The sequence below is a fragment of the Antennarius striatus genome, chromosome 4 (genome assembly GCF_040054535.1).
Source record: "Antennarius striatus isolate MH-2024 chromosome 4, ASM4005453v1, whole genome shotgun sequence".
Lineage (NCBI taxonomy): Eukaryota > Metazoa > Chordata > Actinopteri > Lophiiformes > Antennariidae > Antennarius > Antennarius striatus.
Window position 1 is genome coordinate 25,772,501 of NC_090779.1, and position 19,938 is coordinate 25,792,438.

Here is a 19,938-nt window from a genome sequence, read left to right on the forward strand (position 1 = left end):
TGCGCGCACGCACACGCACGCACGCGCACACACACACACACACACGCACACGCACACACACACACACACAACAGAACAGTGTTACGCACATAGTGGTGGGTCACATGACCATCGTGACATGCTGACAGCAGACCCCCCCACCCCCGTCTCTTTATGTACAGAATGGCAGTGACTGGTCTAGAAAACAAAGACCCCCCAGGTGCCTCCCCCCACCCCCCATCGTCCACGGCGACCTTCTCTGATCACATGACCCACGTTTACAAAAATATAGTACAGCAATTCTCTTGTCATAGCAAACGTTCATCAGCCGCCGGCCAATCAGCAGACATCACAAAAAAAACAAAAGGTAAAGGGGGCGGAGCCCGTTTAGCCCATTAGCAACATGCTAAGTTGCTCTTCCATTTGTTCCGGCCTCTTCCGGTTTGTGACCAGTCGCTAATAAACATTTAGCTCATGGGGGTTTGTCCAATAGCGTGTGTCTCTGTAGAGGCTCCGCCCACCAGGCTCACCTGGAGTCCAGACATGATTAAACACACTCAGAAAACGATTTCACGATTAGCCCTGTCCAGAACTGGTGGTGTGATCGATCGTAGTGCCGTTATGATCAGTTTACGACAAACTCACGACTGAACGGCGTTGGATGGAGGATGCTAACGCTAGCCGCTACGCTACGTTCTTCAACACGACTTAATGCTCGTAAAAAGTATAGTAGTGGTCATCAATAGTCACATCAATCAATTCTGATCTATCAAATCAATAGAACGTTCAAGCCCCTCCCTCTCTGAACCAGTCGGGGGTTAAACCTGACGGTCATGGACCACACACGCCTGACACGTTTAGACGACACGGATCATCAGCTGACAGGCGTGAACGTTCTCTCACGATGGTCTCTGGTGAGTCCTGGTGAAGCTGCACAACGGTTTAGAACAAACACCACAGAAACACGGTCCAGAGATAACACGGAAACTAAACATCCAGTGAACCGACCACGGGACGTGGCCCCGCCCCCCTGGCCAGGCAGGCACGGCCTATGGGTAGACGCTGTACAACACACCTGTCAAACATTCACATTACAGAGAGCGAGACGGGGCGCCGCCTGGAGCCCACGCCACCTAGAGGACGGCGGGGGTATGGATGCCGTCTTCCCCCAGCGGGAGGGGGAGGGGGGCGTTTGTGGGCGTGGCCATGACGGCGTCTCCGTCCGCTGGACTTTCAGGGAGGAGTTCAGGGTCTCTTAATTGACATAATCTTGTGATGGAGGCTGACCCTGGACTCCCAGGGGTCCAATGAAAGGTGGGGGTCAGCCTCATCATTCATGGAGGACCCTGTCACTCAGGGGGTGTCAAAGGTCAAAGGTCGAGGATCTATGTACATCAGTGAACAGTCAAAGCTGTGGAAACAGTTTTCCTCTTACAGTCCAGTGTTTGCAGAACGTACAGCAGTTCTGGCTCCGCCCACCTCCATCCCCTGTCCTCCTTCAGGTGCAGCAGTCCCGCCCCACGCGGCAGAACAGGGGGGGCTGCGGGGGCAGGGAGGCAGAGGTGGAGGGGTCGGACGAGAACGTGGCGGTGGAGGCGGAGCTGAGGAGGGAGGGGTAGGGGCTCATCTTCTCGATGTTGACGTAGGTGGTGTTGAGCAGGATGTAGTGCTCGCCGCTGAAGCTGGAGAAGATGGACGAGATGCGGGACACCAGCTCCGAGAAGGTCGGCCGGCGCTCCGGCTTGGGGTGCCAGGACTCGATCATCACCGTGTAGCTGGGGGGGGGGTCAGATGTTAGAACCTGATAAGGAAGCATTTGACTTTATTTGATCAGTGTCAGCCTAAACCATCAGAATGGAGTGTCAGAAGACAGGAAGTGGAGCCGGAGGTGGAGGAAATGGAGATGCTGAGGTTCTCCAGGAGAGACCAGGATGGATCGGAGAAGAGAGCAGACTGATGGCTTGGACCCCCCAGAGGAGAGATGGTGAGGATGTGGCTGAACGCGTGATGAGGTTGGAGCTACCAGGAAGAAGAGAAGGTGGGTGGATGGAGGGAGGAAGACATGAGGGCAGCTGGTGTTAGAGAGGAGGAGGAAGATGATAGGCTGGCACGGAGAAAGATGGAGAACCCTAACAGGACACGCCCACAGGAAGAGGAGGAGGAGGAAGAGTTCTAAAGGAGTTCTAAAGGAGTTCTAAAAGAGTTCTGAAGGAGTTCTAAGGGAGTTCTACATGAGATCTGATCCCTAAGAGGGCGTCCTGCACGACTGTCCTCCATAGCTATGGAGCTAACAGCTATGGAGCTAACAGCTATGGAGCTAACAGCTATGGAGCTAACAGCTATGGAGCTAACAGCTATGGAGCTAACAGCTGCTACGTGCTCCAGGGGGCCTCTCCAGCTCAAACCCTTTCATCGGTTCACGCCCCCCCCCCCACGTCTGAAGTTCACCTGAAGTGTGAACGTCTTATTTTCTGTCTGACTTGGCAGAACCCCCCCCCCATCATAAAGGAAGAAGAATGAGCTCGTAAACACGCATCAGGATCTGTGGCTATCAGGGGGGAGGAACAATCAGGGGGGAGGAATGGCAGGAATGTTTGCAGACGTGCATCACCTTCTGATGTCTCGCTTTAATTTACGGCCATGTGCCCCCCCACCCACCTGAACACCCCCCTCACTGGCAGCCACACACACTCATGTTCTTATCTACACGCAGTGAGAACACGCTCTGCATGTCTCTGGAACACGGATGGGATAACTTCATGGGTGAGGACTGAAACAGTGTGGCGTCGAGGCGCCGCCTGAGGGGCGTGGCCACGTCGCTGACACGGAACCTCCTGGTGTTTTTTAAGTTACCCTGGAAACGTGTGCACACAGGATCACATTTAAAGCTCTTTACTGAGCTCCTTCCTACCCCACACACCTGTGGGTGTGGCCTCACAAGATCCCTCCCACTGTGCTGTAATTGGTTGGAATTTGTCATCTTGATATTTGAGTTTGATTGGACGCTATGCTGGGGGTGGATGTAGATGTTAGCAGCTACAGGAGGTGAAGGATGCAACGGTCAGACAGGTGGAGGTGTGTGTGTGTGTGTGTGTGTGTGTGTGTGTGTGTGTGTGTGTGTGTGTGTGTGTGTGTGTGTGCTCACAGGGCGTCGGGGCAGAACTCGGGCTGCAGCAGTCTCCGCCCCTGCAGGAGGAACACGGTGATGTCAAAGGAGTTGACGTCAGAATAGGGCGGGGCTCCGCGGGTCATCAGTTCCCATAGCAACACGCCAAACGACCACTGCGAGCAGAGGAAACATCAGTGATGTCGTTGCTGAAACAGACGTGGCGTCCCCGCTGGCGGGCGGGGCGGGGGCGGGGCCTCACCACGTCGGACTTGCTGGTGAACTTGTGGGTCTGCAGACTCTCTAGCGCCATCCACTTGACGGGCAGCTTGACGCCGCTCTTATTGTGGACGCTGTAGTACTCCTTATCGTAAACGTCTCTGGCCAGCCCGAAGTCCGCCACCTTCACCGTGTAGCTCTCATCCAGCCTGGGGGGGGCATCACTCCATCAGTACATCACTCCATCACTCCCTCACCTCCACTCTGACGTGACTCACATGCAGTTCCTGGCAGCCAGGTCTCGATGGACGAACTTCTTGCTGGCCAGGTACTCCATGCCCCTGGCCACCTGCAGCCCGAAGCCCATCAGGTCTTTGACCGTTGGGTTCTGAGGGGACAGAAGCACCAGAGACCAGCGTGAGACCAGCGTGTGGGGACCTTCACGCTCATCCTGACCGAATCACAACGTGTACATACGTGTCCTTCATCACGGATGAAGTTGCGCAGGTCACCGTGCTTCATGTAGGGCAGAACCACCAGTGGCGAGCCCTCCGGGGGCAGGCAGATGCCCAGCAGGGACAGAACGTTGGGGTGACTGAAGTCTTTCATGATGATGCCCTCCTTCAGGAACTGGGACACCTCCTCCAGGTCCGTGATGCCTTTGAGGAAAGATGGAATAAATCAACAAGAGCTGTTCTGCTGACATCAGCAGGAAGGTCCACCCCCCGTACCGCCTGAAGGATGGGGGCAATCAAGCAGAAACCCGCCTGGATGACCTCACCCACACCAAACGCCCATTTACCGATTGCTTCTCTGCCTCTGATGTCCTGCACTTTGGCCCCTCAGTCTGCAGTAATCTGATTACAGATGGAGGCTCTTTATGTCGGGACCAAGCAGCTGATTGGACGTCAACGGGGCCGCAGCCCAAACACATTTGATTTCAGAGCCACCAATGGTAAAACTGGGGCAGAAAACCACTAATCGCTTTGTGAATAAGGGATGTTTGCCTCCGACTCTCAACAATCCGTCTCAATAACGTCTCTATTGGGTTAGAACCCTCACCTCACCTCACCGCCTCCAGTCCCTCAGCAGAACTCACAAACAACAACAGGGCGCCATGAAAAAATCATTAACTAACAAAAGGCTTGACTCCCAGAGGACACAACCCAGAGTCCCGTTGGGCTGGCAGCGCTGGGCTCTCCTCCGCATCCCCAGCATCAATCTGCCCGGTCCGACTGACAGGTTACACGATTAGCAGGGACCCAAACAACGTCCTCACCGTTGGATGCTCATCCATCATCATTATTCAGGATGGATGAGGTCGCTAATTCTGTTGGATGTGGGGATGTTGGACAGAATGTGTGGACTGCTGGTTCTGGATGGGGAACACGCTTCAGTGATGATAGAGCGCGATGGTGCCCCCGGGGGTCAAAAGTCATTTCAGTCAAAATAAAGCCAAAATGTCACTTTGTTAAATCTTATCATGTGAACTCTGTTGAATTGAGAGTCAACAGTTTCTGCTTGTCCAGAAAAAACGAGCACCACCAGAGGGAGGACCTTCCTTCTGAAGGGGTCCTGGAACCCCCCCCATGAATCGGACTTACAGTTCATGGACTTACGGTTCAGGGACTCACGGTTCAGGGACTTACGGTTCAGGGACTTAATGTTCAGGGACTTAATGTTCAGGGACTTACGATTCAGGGACTTAATGTTCAGGGACTTACGGTTCAGGGACTCACGGTTCAGGGACTCACGGTTCAGGGACTCACAGTTCAGGGACTTACTGTTCAGGGACTTACTGTTCAGGGACTTACGGTTCAGGGACTTAATGTTCAGGGACTTAATGTTCAGGGACTTACGGTTCAGGGACTTGACGGCGCAGTGCTGGTTCTGTCCGTCCGGCTCCAGCAGCGTTCCGTGGAAAACACAGCCGAAGTGACCTGTTAGGACATGTGTGTTAGAACATACCTGTTAGAACATACATGTATAATCACACCATCCCTGCCCCCTTTGGATGAAAGCCAACATCATCCTTGCTGTGAATCTGAATTGTGTTGGGTGGGTTGGGCCGTCATAAGCAGATATGGCGCCGGCACCTGAACCCCAGCTAGCATCTAGCAAACATCTATAAGTGTTCTGATGGATCCAGTCCCGTGTGCGAGCAATCAAACCCATTACCCCCCGTCCTCATGACTCGTGTCTTGTCCATAGATGGGAAACACCCACCGAACGCTCAGGAAGACCAATCAGGTATTCGACGTGTATTTCAACGACCCCTTTGACACCCCTTGGTACCCCCATTAACCATCGTTGAGGAGCCAGACGGGTTTCGACTATGGTCGTTGGAATACAGACAGCACTGACCACACCTCACAGGGTTAATAAACTGGGACCAGACCAGCCACCACCAGAACTGAAGAAGCCTCTTGGCTGAGAGGATAAACATCTTCAAGAAAGTCCAGTGGATTGATTTAAACAGTTCTGGATAACCATGACCTGGAGAACCGAGAACCTCCACAGACACCAGTCAGGTGATTCAGCCACGCTGCGATTGGACAAATGGACGGAGTTGATTTAGCAGGCGATGGCTTTAATGCTCATTACCCTAAAAAAACAGAAAGACATCCGTCTTCCTGCTTCACACCTTCAACAGGTGATGGTCTTAAATCACCGTCCACCTCTCGGTAAATCTGTCCACCAGGAAACCTGGTCCGAGGCGTCGTTCATTAATACCCCTACCAGCTAAGAGGCCACGCCAGAGCCCCTTGAGTTACTGCGCTTCTGATTGAATTATATCTCTTAAGACACGAAGGCTCGGCCCAGACGGCGAGGAGTGGAGTAATAAAACAAGCGCGGCGTTCTCCAATCACGTCCCTGCAGATGGCTGAGGGTGTTGGGTTACGTCCCCCAACAATGGACCCTGGGAATGCTGGGAATACTAGCTGAGAACAAATCATCCTACGCCGCGTTAAAGACCCTGCCTCTCAGCCGGTCCTTTCTTCAGGGGATAACTCGGGGGGAGTCGGGGGTCTTTCTCGTCTTGATGTTAAATCTGATCCGCGGGCCAGACCCCGCCCACTCCGGCGGCTCACGATGAGGTGATTTTCTGTCTGCCTGTCAAGCCTGCGGTCAGATAAAGATGCAATTAAGCTCTTTGAGGGCAACTTAAGCTTTCCAGCAGCTTTACATAAATCTCAAATTGAATCGAAGCTCTTTGGGCGATGGTATCGCTCCCCCAGCAGCCAACCCATCAGAACTCTGTTATCGGGTCGTCTTGTCGGAGTTTCACTTCAGAAGTTATGAGTGGAAAGTTTGAAGACACTGAGTCTCAGAATGAAAAGACCAGAGACGGACGGAAAACAAAAAAGAACGTGAATCTAGCGTGTCGTTGGCGTGACGAGAGACGCAGTGCCGTGGCCTCTTGTGATTGGTTGAGCCCATGTCTGACCTCTGCCGATGACCTGGTTGAGGTGGAGCAGCAGCTGCTCCCGGGCGATCACCACGTGCTGCACCTCCGTCAGCAGGTCCGGGTGGAGGCATGACGGGTCGATGTGGACCGGCGCCATCAGCAGGGGCGACACCAGCTCGCCTTCCATCCCCAGACCCATCCTGGCTCCAAGTGCCCCCAGTCGGGGCGAAAGCAGCTCCCCGTTGCCGCCGTAGATGGGGGGAGCCGCCCGGCATGTTTCAGGCCTGTCGGCGCCCTGATCTGTGAAGCAAAGGGAGAAGGGAGGGGTGAGAGGTCAGCGAATCAAACGCCAGCGCCTCCGGAGGTCAAGGTGTGTCACATGATCAGAGAGGGACGCCGGACGGAGGAAAAACGGGATCTGGCTCCTCCAAAGACGTCCCGACGATCAGAGGGGCTCCAACAACATGCACACCTCCAGTCACCGATCCCACACCCCCACGGCCCCCCAGGACAGGCATTAGTTCATTAGTGGGTCCACCTCTTCCAACGAGAACCTTTCAGGATCAGGAAAATTGCTGGTTCTATCATAGTCAGGATCAGAATACATGGAGGCCCCTGAAGCCCCCAGGATACACGCTGAGGAAACCAGATCCACGCCCCCCCCGAAAGACCCGCTGGAGTCCTGATGGCCCCTGACTCTGACGGGTTCTGACAGTAATGGACTAACAGGTGGGCCGGACAGGTGGAACTGGACTACAGGTTGGTTCAAAGCATGCACCGCTAGCGTAGCATTTAGCCCCACAGGGAGGGGGGCAGGGGGCGGGGCCAGCGTACCCTCCAGCAGGGTGGTCCTGTAGTCCACCGACTCGTGGGACACCATCTCGTTGTTGGAGCCGACGCTCCGGGCGTTAGCCAGCCGGTCCAGGTGCTGGATGTGTCCCCGGCCGTCGTACCACACCTCAGACAGGTCTACAGGGAGGGGGGCAGGGTGAGGGGGGGCAGGGTGAGGGGGGGCGGGGTGAGGGGGGCGGGGTGGGGGGGGGCAGGGGAGACAAGAGGGGAGGAAAGAGGGAGTGAACAAGAGAGGGAAGAGATGAAGAAAGGGGTGAGAAACACACACACACACACACACACACACACACACACACAGACACACACACACACACACACACACACACAGACACACACACACACACACACACACACACACACACACACACACACATAGACACACACACACACACACACACACACACACACACACACACACACACACACACACACACACACACACACACACACACACACACCATCGATGTGTTTGTTCCTCCTCCACAGCAGCAGGGACCCCAGCAGCAGCAGCAGGAGGCTGACACACACACAGCCCACGATGAAGCCCGTGTAGTCCTGCTCCTGGGCCAGCGTCACCTTCCCCAGGTGTCTGATGGAGTCCGCCTGGCGCCACTGCAGGGGGGGGGGCAGGGTTAATGACCCTCATGACATACACGGTACACACACAGCATACATGGTACATACAGAAGACATACATGGTACACACGCATGCTGAAATGGAATGCATTCAGACATACAGTATGCAATAACACTCACACACACACACACACACACACACACACACACACACACACACACTCACACACACACACACACACACACACTCACACACACACACACACACACACACACACACACACACACACACACACACACAGACACACACACACACACACACACACACACACACACACACACACACACACACACACACACACACACACAGTTCCGTCTGCAGGCAGAGAGCAGCAGAGACCTCATTTCTACTAAACCTAATAACAGCTAAAGCAATACCGCTGATGTAATCTATCTCCAGACTGTGGTAACTGTGTGTGTGTGTGTGTGTGTGTGTGTGTGTGTGTGTGTGTGTGTGTGTGTGTGTGTGTGTGTGTTGTGTGTGTGTGTGTGTGTGTGTGTGTGTGTGTGTGTGTGTGTGTGTGTGTGTGTGTGTGTGTGTGTGTGTTAGGGGATGTGAGGTAAAGGATATTAGCAGACGTCCCCTGAGATAAGGTCTTTCCTCTTGAGGACAGTTCACAAGTCGGCGGTGATGCGTCTGATAGCGACCAGACCGGTCCGGTCCGGTCCGGTCTGGCGCTCCAGGAGGCGACGATACGATCGACGGGAGCGCAGCATCCAATATTAGTTTGCATCAGGAAGGTTATGAAACCTTGTATGGTGGACCAGGATGTTGGGTCTGGGGATGGGGTCAGTCTGGTAGAACCGGGGCGTCGGAGGAGCTGCTGTTACTCTGAGCAGAGATCACCTCCAGCCTCCTCTGAGGTGGAATGTGATCGTACATATTTGTGTAAATCACAGTTCCTCCTGCTGCTGACGGGCCCCCCCCCCCCTGCTGAAGGGCATGAGACAGCTGGGGGCTGAGCCCTCTCACTCATCACGGGGTAATAAACCGTCCCGGGCTGCTTTCATACGGGACTGCGCCGGGATAAGACGGATACTGAAGGCTCCTGCGGGGGGGCTGGACGCCGCAGGAATGCGGTGTTTTCCATGAAGTTACCACAGAGCAGAATGAAGAGCTCAGTGTGGGACTGAACAAAGAACCCCCCCACCGACGGGCGTCTCTGTTGGGGCAAACAATGTGCTAACGTGATGCTAAAAGCTGATTGTTGATCGGTTTGGACATGAAGAGACGCGTCTGGACCTGATGGTTCTCCAGCAGTCAGTCAGTCGTTACGGTTCAGAGAACATCTCCCACAGGGGGGGGCCTTCACAGTCAGCTGACAACACCATTTGGGATTGAGAGGACAGTTAAATCAATCTTTGCTCTGCCGCCGGCTGTCCAATCAGAACCTCGCTGTAAAGACGGAGGACTATTAAAGCTGGGAAGTGTTCTTCTCCATCAGGGTCGGCCGGTAAGGTTTGGACAGGCAGACACGCCTCCGGTCGAGTGTTTGCACCTGTGTCACCATGCACCTGTGCTTGCAGATGTATGGTGATATACACCTGCAAACACAGGTGTTTTTAGACGTATATCACCATGCACCTGTGTCACCATGCACCTGTGTCCTTGTGCCTGTGTCATCATAAATCTGTGTGGTTGCACTGTGTCGCCATACACCTGTGTGGTCGCACCTGTGTCACCCTGCACCTGTGTGCTTGCGCCTGTGTCACCATGCACCTGTGTGTTTGCACCTGTGTCACCCTGCACCTGTGTGCTTGCGCCTGTGTCACCATGCACCTGTGTGTTTGCACCTGTGTCACCATGCACCTGTGTGCTTGCGCCTGTGTCACCATGCACCTGTGTGTTTGCACCTGTGTCACCATGCATCTGTGTGTTTGCACCTGTGTCACCATGCACCTGTGTGCTTGCGCCTGTGTCACCATGCACCTGTGTGCTTGCGCCTGTGTCACCATAAATCTGTGTGGTTGCACCTGTGTCACCATGCACCTGTGTGGTTGCACCTGTGTCACCATGCACCTGTGTGTTTGCACCTGTGTCACCATACACCACTGTGGTTGCACCTGTGTCACCATGCACCACTGTGGTTACACCTGTGTCACCATGCACCACTGTGGTTGCACCTGTGTCACCATGCACCTTTGTTTCGAGTGACTGCATATTAATGTGAGCTGAATGGGGTGGAGTCAGGGGGCGGGGCCGGGTTCTGTCCAGGTGTTCCTGCAGAACGAAGCTGGTCTTCGGTTCAAAAAGCTGCACCTGAGATGATGCACAGGTGACGTGAACAAACAGACGACCCACCCTGAGACAGCGGCGCCGCTGTCTGTCTGGAGACACTCTGGAACAAGACCTCCATTGAGAGGAGTGAGGAGTGTGTGTGTGTGTGTGTGTGTGTGTGTGTGTGTGTGCGCGCGTGCGTGTGCGTGTGCGTGTGCGTGTGTGTGTGTGTGACTGGCTGGGTGGGGTGTGTGTTTATGGTGAGCTGGGTGCTTCTATCAACAACTAGTCAACTCACTCACCGAACGGGTTGTTAACTGAACAGAGATGTGTTTACCCGTGTTTACCTGTGTGTTTCTACCTGTGTGTTTCTACCTGTGTGTTTCTACCTGTGTGTTTCTACCTGTGTATGTTTACCTGTGTGTTTCTATCTATGTGTGTTTACCTGTGTGTGTTTACCTGTGTGTTTCTACCTGTGTGTGTTTACCTGTGTGTTTCTATCTGTGTGTGTTTACCTGTGTGTTTCTACCTGTGTGTTTCTACCTGTGTGTTTCTACCTGTGTGTTTCTACCTGTGTGTTTCTACCTGTGTATGTTTACCTGTGTGTTTCTATCTATGTGTGTTTACCTGTGTGTGTTTACCTGTGTGTGTTTACCTGTGTGTTTCTATCTGTGTGTGTTTACCTGTGTGTTTCTACCTGTGTGTGTTTACCTGTGTGTTTCTATCTGTGTGTGTTTACCTGTGTGTTTCTACCTGTGTGTGTTTACCTGTGTGTTTCTATCTGTGTGTGTTTACCTGTGTGTTTCTATCTGTGTGTGTTTACCTGTGTGTTTCTATCTGTGTGTGTTTACCTGTGTGTTTCTACCTGTGTGTGTTTACCTGTGTGTTTCTACCTGTGTGTGTTTAACTGTGTGTGTTTACCTGTGTGTGTTTACCTGTGTGTGTTTACCTGTGTGTGTTTACCTGTGCATGAATCTCTACCCACACGGTTTCCTCGTCTTTGTAAACAAACTTTGTAGACTTCCTGCCAGGAAGCTGTGAGGAAGTCATGTGACCTCTCTTCACACACTCACTGCTTAGCACCAATGGAATGGTTAGCATTGGTGACGCTAACACTAGCCGACAGGTGCGCCTCACCTCCACCTGCAGCTCCTTGGGGGGGGTGGCCTGTAGCTCGGTGGGGACGGTGCACTCCAGGGTGTTCCCCACCAGGGTCAGGCTCTCACAGCTGTGATTGGACACGGTCAGGACCTGACACTTCATGGCTTCCCGGTCCATCCGGTCGCCCTGCAGGGGGGGGGGGGGACACATGTTCGATCAGGGGTCAAAGGTCAGCACATCCATAGAGGACATGGGTGCAAGACCCGGCTGACGGAGAGACCGTGACGGGCCCAAGAGAACAAGACACAGAACCCTATTGTCCATGTAACCTCTGGTGGAATGAGGCCCCACCCACACGGAACAGGCCCTGCCCACACGGACCAGGCCACGCCCACACAGACCAGGCCCCGCCCACACGGACCAGGTCCACGTGAGGCATCCACACACATTTCTGACGGGAAGATACAAAGAAGCATAAATGATTCTTTTTCTCCGCTTTCCACTGTTCACACACACACACACACACACACACACACAGACACACACACACACACACACACACACACACACACACACACACACACACACACACACACCAGAAAGCAATAAAGGGAATGATCACATTCCGAGCGTGACAGCTTGGGATTTTCCAATTTGACACAGAGCGGAGGTTTGCACCTGTTCCTGCATTCTCACACACACACACACACACACACACACACACACACACACACACACACACACACACACACACACACACACACACACACACACACACACACACACACACACACACACACACACACACACACACACACACACACACACACACGAGGTGTCCAGTTGTTCCAGGAGTGACGCTGTCCACAAAAACTGAGTTCTGGAAGCAGGGCTACTCTACACTATGGGGGTGGGGGGGTCCAAGGGGTGGGGGGGCTCTAGGGGTTGGGAGGTCCTTGGGGGGGGTGTTCTGGGACGTGGTCTCTGGGTCGTCCCCTCTGGTCCCACTACAGACCCGTCAGACCCTCTATCTGTGTTCTGAAGATTCTCAATCCCAGCAGCACTTTGTTCCTGGAGCCCCCCCAGCAGGGCAGGTTATCAGATGGCAACAACCCCCCCACGCCCGCCATGCCCCCACAACCCCCCCCCCGGGTACAAACTGGAGGTTTATCTGGGCTGAGGAGAAGGATGGGGGGAGTCTGTGGTGGATTTAGCATCAGGGCCAAGGTCACGTCTGGGAAGCAGAAACAACCCGGATCCTCTGGGGGGGGCAGCTGCTGCAGGCCAGCCGACAGCAACCGACAATCAACCAACAGCAACCGACAATCAACCAACAGCAACCGACAACAACCCACAGCAACCAACAGTCAACCGACAGCAACCGACGGTCAACCGACAGCAACTGAACAACAGCCATCCAACAGCAGCCGTCCACAAAGCTGTGGACGTGAAGAGGACATTCTGCCCCCCATTGTTTTCAGGCTGGGGGGGCAGCATTAATACATTAATGTGTCAAAAGCTTTGACCTCGAATACAGAACAATAGTCATCAGGGGGGCGGGGCCAAACGATGGGAAACAGACTCCACTTCCTGTTTTTCTTTCAGTATTGTTTCCTTCCCAAAGTGACCTGGAGCAGTGTGTGTGTGTGTGTGTGTGTGTGTGTGTGTGTGTGTGTGTGTGTGTGTGTGTGTGTGTGTGTGTGTGTGTGTGAACTTGATATTCCCAACAGACTTAGCGCTCCTGGAATCCTGCTCTCTGATTGGACGCCCTCCTCTCACATGTCTCTGCTGTGAAACTCAAACCGGTTAAATTCGCTGCAGATCATAAAGATATTTTTCACACCTGTCACCTGGACCGCTAAAGGGGCGTGGCTCACACCTCTGACCTCTGTGATGGTTTCTAATGTTACAGTGAATGAAAGTGGAGGTGAAACCAGGGCTGATGGTCCCCTCAGCTGGAACATTAACCCCTGATGCTGATGCTCCGCCCCCTTTGGCCGCACTCAGCCAATGAAGACGCAGGCTTCACTCAGCATCGCCGTGGAGATGCGAGCTGCCGTCTCACCTTCAGCTCCACGATGCTCTTGTTGTCCTTGGAGGTGAGTTTGGGGTCCTGGAACAGGGGGTCCTCCACGTAGATCAGGTCCCACTGCTCGGTGGAGAACCCGTCCAGCACGAAGGCCACCTTGGTCACCACCGGGGGCTGCAGGGCCAGCTTGGCCAGCGAGGGCGTGGTGCACTGGATGGAGGTCCGGTTCTCCCCGTACACACAGCTCTACAGGACACACACACACACACACACACACACACACCAATGATGTCTCTTTAAGCACCTGGAAATTCACCGACATTCAAGGAACTCAAGGGGCCTGGAAACCGTGGAGATCAGCTTCTGTTATGTTCCTCACACCACATGAGGCTCCGCCCCCCTCCTGGCATTGCCGTGGTTACCTGTGTAAACCTGGGGGCGTGACCCGTACGATCCCAGGAGGGGTTTGGATCAGAAACGTGTCTCAGCTTTTGTCCTCGTTCACACCTGGTGAGAGATGAGAACACCTAAAGCCTCTCAGGGAAGTGTCCCGTCATGTCTGCAGGTGGGGCGGGGGGGTTGAGGCCCCACCCATCTACTAATAATGTGATTGGTTCAAATCAGCGTCCGTCTGTGTTTGCAGGTATGGAGATTAGGAGGTGATGACGTCACCGACTGGTTCACTGTAGTCACTCAGTCCTAGTTTAGGTTCAGATAATCCTAACCCTAATCCTAACCCTAATCCTAAACCCTACCTCTATGTGGAGGGGGATATTTGATAGAGTCCACACAGAAAATTAAACCGGATTTTCAGTTATTAAAAAAGAAATCCTAACCACAAATCCACACATGTCAAACTCAGGGCCGGGGGGCCAAATGTGGCCCTCCACATCATTTCATGTGGCCCACGAGAGCATGAAAGGTCAAAGTGTCTAAAAATAAATAGGTCAAAAGTGTACTTTGACCAAAACTACATTTCCCACAATGCAGTAGTTCAGCTCATTTTAACTCTGACTAAACGCAGTGAACAAAGTTAATGTCCTAACTTGTGTCTGATGTTATTTTTCTTTATTGATTGATAGTTTGATCCTTGATTGATGGAGTTCTGTGGGTTTAATAACCTGACAAATGAAAAGGATTCATGTTAGAACAGAGAAACAAACAAACATGTTTTTTCTGTCTAACTGTAATGTTTGGAACTAGAATCAGTCAGAAATTCAGTTATTTAACATTAAGGAGTAGTTACATTTAGTTACATTACACTGAGTTACATTTAGTTACATTTATTAGTTACATTAAGGAGTAGTTACATTTAGTTACATTACACTGAGTTACATTTAGTTACATTTATTAGTTACATTAAGGAGTAGTTACATTTAGTTACATTACACTGAGTTACATTTAGTTACATTTATTAGTTACATTAAGGAGTAGTTACATTTAGTTACATTACACTGAGTTACATTTAGTTACATTTATTAGTTACATTAAGGAGTAGTTACATTTAGTTACATTACACTGAGTTACATTTAGTTATATTTATTAGTTACATTAAGGAGTAGTTACATTTAGTTACATTACACTGAGTTACATTTAGTTACATTTATTAGTTACATTAAGGAGTAGTTACATTTAGTTACATTACACTGAGTTACATTTAGTTACATTTATTAGTTACATTAAGGAGTAGTTACATTTAGTTACATTACACTGAGTTACATTTAGTTACATTTATTAGTTACATTAAGGAGTAGTTACATTTAGTTACATTACACTGAGTTACATTTAGTTACATTTATTAGTTACATTGAGGAGTAGTTACATTTAGTTACATTACACTGAGTTACATTTAGTTACATTTATTAGTTACATTAAGGAGTAGTTACATTTAGTTACATTACACTGAGTTACATTTAGTTACATTATTAGTTACATCTGGCCCTTTGAGGGAAGCCGTGCTGATGTGGCCCTCAGTGAAAATGAGTTTGACCCCCCTGCGGCGTAATCCTAACCCCTGAATCTAATCCTAACCCTAATCCTGCATTTCTCTGTATATTTAAATAAAGTCATTAATTTTAAAACTAAATATTTTAGTCTTTTAAAAGACCTTTAATTCCAGGTCGGTGCATGATGTCATGATGATGTCATAACTGGTAGAACACGCGTGTGTCTGACAGCCACAAACAGGACATTAATGTTGACTCAGCTAAAACAAACCGACCTGATGGATTCAAACCCTCTGTCTGGATGTGGAATGCCCCCCCCCCCCCCCCCCGGGCGACGAAACACGACAGCACTGAGTCTAATCTATTACTATTATTATTATTATAAACCACCAGCACAGCACCAGGTCACATGACCCAACGCCACCTCTGGGCTGCCATCATACAGGAACGTCATTGTTCTGCTTCCACACGACAAACAGATCGTGTGTGTGTGTGTATGTGTGTGTGTGTGTATGTGTGTGTGTGTGTTTCAGTGTGTGTGTGTGTGTAACACACACACTGAAACACACACACACACACACTGTGGTTTGTCACTGATGCAGAGCAAACACCAGAGGTATCACTGTGGAGTCATCTGGGCAGATGAAGGCGTGATGTTCTCTCCACAGGTGAAAACACGCCAGACGTGTTTGTGCTGCGCTGGCTCCTGATTGGCTGGTTTGTGTGTTTGTGCTGCGCTGGCTCCTGATTGGCTGGTTTGTGTGTTTGTGCTGCGCTGGCTCCTGATTGGCTGGTTTGTGTGTTTGTGCTGCGCTGGCTCCTGATTGGCCTGTCTGTCTTGTGGGCCACCAATCAACGCGTGTCCTTGGGTCGAGGGATCGATGCTGTAGCCGTGGAGGAAACACATGGCAGCTTCTCACCGGTGTTGGTGAGGCGGGGGGTTGTTGTTTTAAAGACGGGGGGGTGTTTGGGGCTGTTCTCCAGAGGGGTTAGACTGTGGTTGTTGGAACAGAACAGAACTGACCAGACATCACAGGGTTAATAAACCGCCAGAACTGAAGAAGCCTCTTGATGGGGGGAGAAACGTCCAGTGGTTTGACCCCCCCCACATTGTCCCCCCCGCACCAACACACACTTAACGTGTAAACACACTCAGGACACACACGCAGGAATATTAAACGCGTGTGTGAGCGTCGCACCAATTAACCCCCCCCCCTCCCAAAGACCAATGAGGGTCAAGCAGGGCAACCCCCCTCCTTCCAGGCCACCCTGGGGGTAGGGGTAGGGGGGTGAAGGGGGGGGGGGCAAAAGGAAAACTATCCAGTGAATTAGTGGAAACTTCAGTCAGTTTCATTGTTTAGTGGACGTCTGTGGGGGGGGGGGGGGGTAGTTTGCAGCAGCTGTAAATACACTGGCTTTGGGAGCTGAGCGGCGAGTGTGTGTGTGTGTGTGTGGGGGGGGGGGGGGTCCCTGAAGGATCATTAGTGTAACAGCCTGTGAAAACGTCCAATCACATCGGAGCTTCCTCGTACAAACGGGCCGTCACAGCCTGAGAGATTTATGAAGGGGGGGGGCAATGAGGGGGGGGCTCTAGCTGCTTCTGTCCACGCTGTGTTTTATTATTTACGACTAGTTAAAGATCATAGCACACACACACACACACACACACACACACACACACACACACACACACACACACACACACACACACACACACACACACACACACACACACACACACTGTCATCTCCCAACCAGTGAAAGTAATTCACCCCCCCAGTGTGTGTTGGGGGGGTGAATGAGTCACTCAGGTGAAACACGCCCGGCGACAGGTGTGCGCCTCCAGACAAACCAAACGCACCCTGGAGGAGCAGGTCTCTGTTCTTTTCTTTTGGTGGGGGGGACTCTGTTCTTTCGGGGGGGGGGGGTTTGAACCCGGTCCGGTTGTGTTTCCACCCAGCGTGTCGTAAACACGCCTCATGCTGGGACAGGGGGGGTGGAGATCTGATCTCAGATCAGATATCAGACCCAGACTGGGGGGGGGGGGGGGTCATTGGTTCTGATCCACCGCTCAGCTGAGAGGTCTGGGGGGGGTCATGAACACACCTGGAACCTCTGGAGGTCTGTGTGTCAGAGACCCCCTTCTGTTCTGGGGGGGCACAGCTGGTGGACGAGGTTCTAACCTGTTAAACAGCAGGTAACCATGGTAACGACCTGTCTGCTCCTGCGGTGGAGGCGGGGTCCAAACCAGAGTCATGTGACCAGCATCAGGTTCCTGTTGTTCTGATGATGGGGGGGGTGATCCACCAGAAGGTTCTGGATCAAAGCCCTCGAGCTGGACCCCAGGCCCCCAGGGGCCCATCAGCCCCGACCCCCCCACAGGTCAACGACCAGGGAAAGTTACACTGAAAGATGAGACACCGCGCGTGTGTGTGTGTGTGTGTGTGTGTGTGTGTGTGTGTGTGTGTGTGTGTGTGTGTGTGTGTGTGTGAGAGAGGGTGTGCAGATACCATCATTACAAGGCACTGCTTGTCCTCGTCCCGCCTCCCAAAGACAAACATCACACACACACACACACACACACACACACACACACACACACACACACACACACACACACACACACACACACACACACACACACACACACACACACACACACACACACACACACACACACACAGGAGAGAGTGAACAATACACCTTTGATAACGGCTGATCTAACAGGATGTCACCTCCTCTGTGAAGGAATATGCTATGTCCTCTGCTATGACCACTCTCTATGTCCTCTGCTATGAACACCCTCTATGTCCTCTGCTATGACCACTCTCTATGTCCACTGCTATGAGCATCCTCTATGTCCTCTGCTATGACCATCCTCTATTGAGACACGCTGCTGAACATCTTCTGGTCTCTTTGGAACCATGTGACCAGTTTTGAGGGAGGGGCCCATTAGCCTGGTTTGAGGCCGCTCCGTCACATGGAGGCTCCAGGTACAGCCCAGCTGGTGATGGATGGACCTGGCGCACCATGAGAGTGTACCCCACAGTGGGTTCACACAGAGGGAGACCAGCGGGAGGCTCTGTGGTCGCCATGGTTACGTCAGACTGGGCTACAGCAGGAATGATGGGGGGACCGGAGGACGCCGGTTCTTCTGGAGGAGAGAGACCCGGGCTGCTGGTGGACGTTCAGGTCCAGCCTGTCCAGGATCAGATCGAGAGAGGGTCCTGATCCAGAGTCAGTGATTCTGAACCAAGCAGCCTCCAGACCTCCTCCAGACCTCCTCCAGACCTCCTCCAGACCTCCTCCAGGCCTCCTCCAGACCTCCTCCAGACCTCCTCCAGACCTCCTCCAGACCTCCACTGAGATCCTGAGCAGCAGATGTTTGGTGTCGTTCCTCTGGAGGTTCTACAGAGTGAACGCTTCTGGAACTTTAGCCTACGCTCCTACGGATAAGATCTCCTACATAACCTCACCTCTGAGGTCATTCAGTAGCAGCAGCCTCACCCCCCCACCCCACCCCCCCAGACTGATGACCTGACGACAGACGAACGAACCGACTCATAAACCACGAGTTCTTCACACTTCAACTCCATCCAGAGCGACGGTTAAGGGCTGTGTGTGTGTGTGTGTGTGTGTGTGTGTGTGTGCGTGCGTGCGTGCGTGTGTGCGTGCGTGCGTGTGTGTGTGTGTGTGTGTGTGTAGACAGCTGGCTCCTACAGATCAGACGTGGACTTTCCATTTCCTTCCTTCTCACATCGGTCCAACACTTCACTTGTCAGAAGACTTTTTTTTCTTTCTAAGGGACGGTCTTTTTGGGGGGGGGGTGCAGGTTTTGGGGGCGGGGCATGTTACATATATTGTTATTACGGTGAAAGTGACAGTGAGGAATCTGAAAGTTGTTTTTCCTCCAAATAGAAGCAGAACTGAACCACAGGAACTGAGGGGCGGAGCTACAGGAGGAACCTTGAAGCTGATTGGCTGGTTGGTGTTTGGTTCTCCTGCCTCCAGAACCACAAACAAAAACAATGTGTGTGTGTGTGTGTGTGTGTGTGTGTGTGTGTGTGTGTGTGTGTGTGTGTGTGTGTGTGTGTGTGTGTGTGTGTGTGTGTGTGTGTGTGTGTGTGTGTGTGTGTGTGTGTGTGTGTGTGAGGCTCGTGTTGGAACAGGACTGTCAATGAATGTTATGATCAAAGGTTTCTGCGGGGTGATGGGCCGCCGCCGCCGCCGCCGCCGCCGCTGCAGGACACCACCTTTCATCACTTGTGGGACATGGGTTCTTTGGGGGGGGGGCACTACTCACCACATGGAACACCTCGGCGTCCTGACTGGTGGTGAGGACCATCTGGGGCTGGAGGCCGGACTGGAGGAAGAACCCGTGCGCCGCCATCGTGCAGCCGCCGCTGCAGTGACATCAGAAGGTTAGCAGGAAGTGAGTCAGGT

The 19,938-nt window shown here is 52.5% G+C and overlaps 1 protein-coding gene across 3 annotated transcripts in view; it reads right to left on the reverse strand.

Annotated features, from left to right (window-relative positions):
• Positions 1-219: 219 nt before the first annotated feature.
• The window catches only part of met (MET proto-oncogene, receptor tyrosine kinase), a 39,679-nt gene continuing 19,960 nt past the window's right edge, over positions 220-19,938 (reverse strand). For all 3 annotated transcript variants that reach the window (XM_068312911.1, XM_068312912.1, XM_068312909.1), the window contains exons 10-21: positions 19,799-19,898; positions 13,586-13,795; positions 11,557-11,706; positions 8,024-8,177; positions 7,548-7,682; positions 6,753-7,013; positions 5,164-5,244; positions 3,782-3,963; positions 3,583-3,692; positions 3,348-3,513; positions 3,125-3,261; positions 220-1,754 (exon numbers count right to left, since the gene is read on the reverse strand). In XM_068312911.1, the coding sequence (XP_068169012.1) occupies positions 1,478-1,754; positions 3,125-3,261; positions 3,348-3,513; positions 3,583-3,692; positions 3,782-3,963; positions 5,164-5,244; positions 6,753-7,013; positions 7,548-7,682; positions 8,024-8,177; positions 11,557-11,706; positions 13,586-13,795; positions 19,799-19,898 (1,963 nt within the window). In that variant the 3' untranslated portion in view covers positions 220-1,477. The remainder of the gene's footprint in view (positions 1,755-3,124; positions 3,262-3,347; positions 3,514-3,582; positions 3,693-3,781; positions 3,964-5,163; positions 5,245-6,752; positions 7,014-7,547; positions 7,683-8,023; positions 8,178-11,556; positions 11,707-13,585; positions 13,796-19,798; positions 19,899-19,938) is intronic.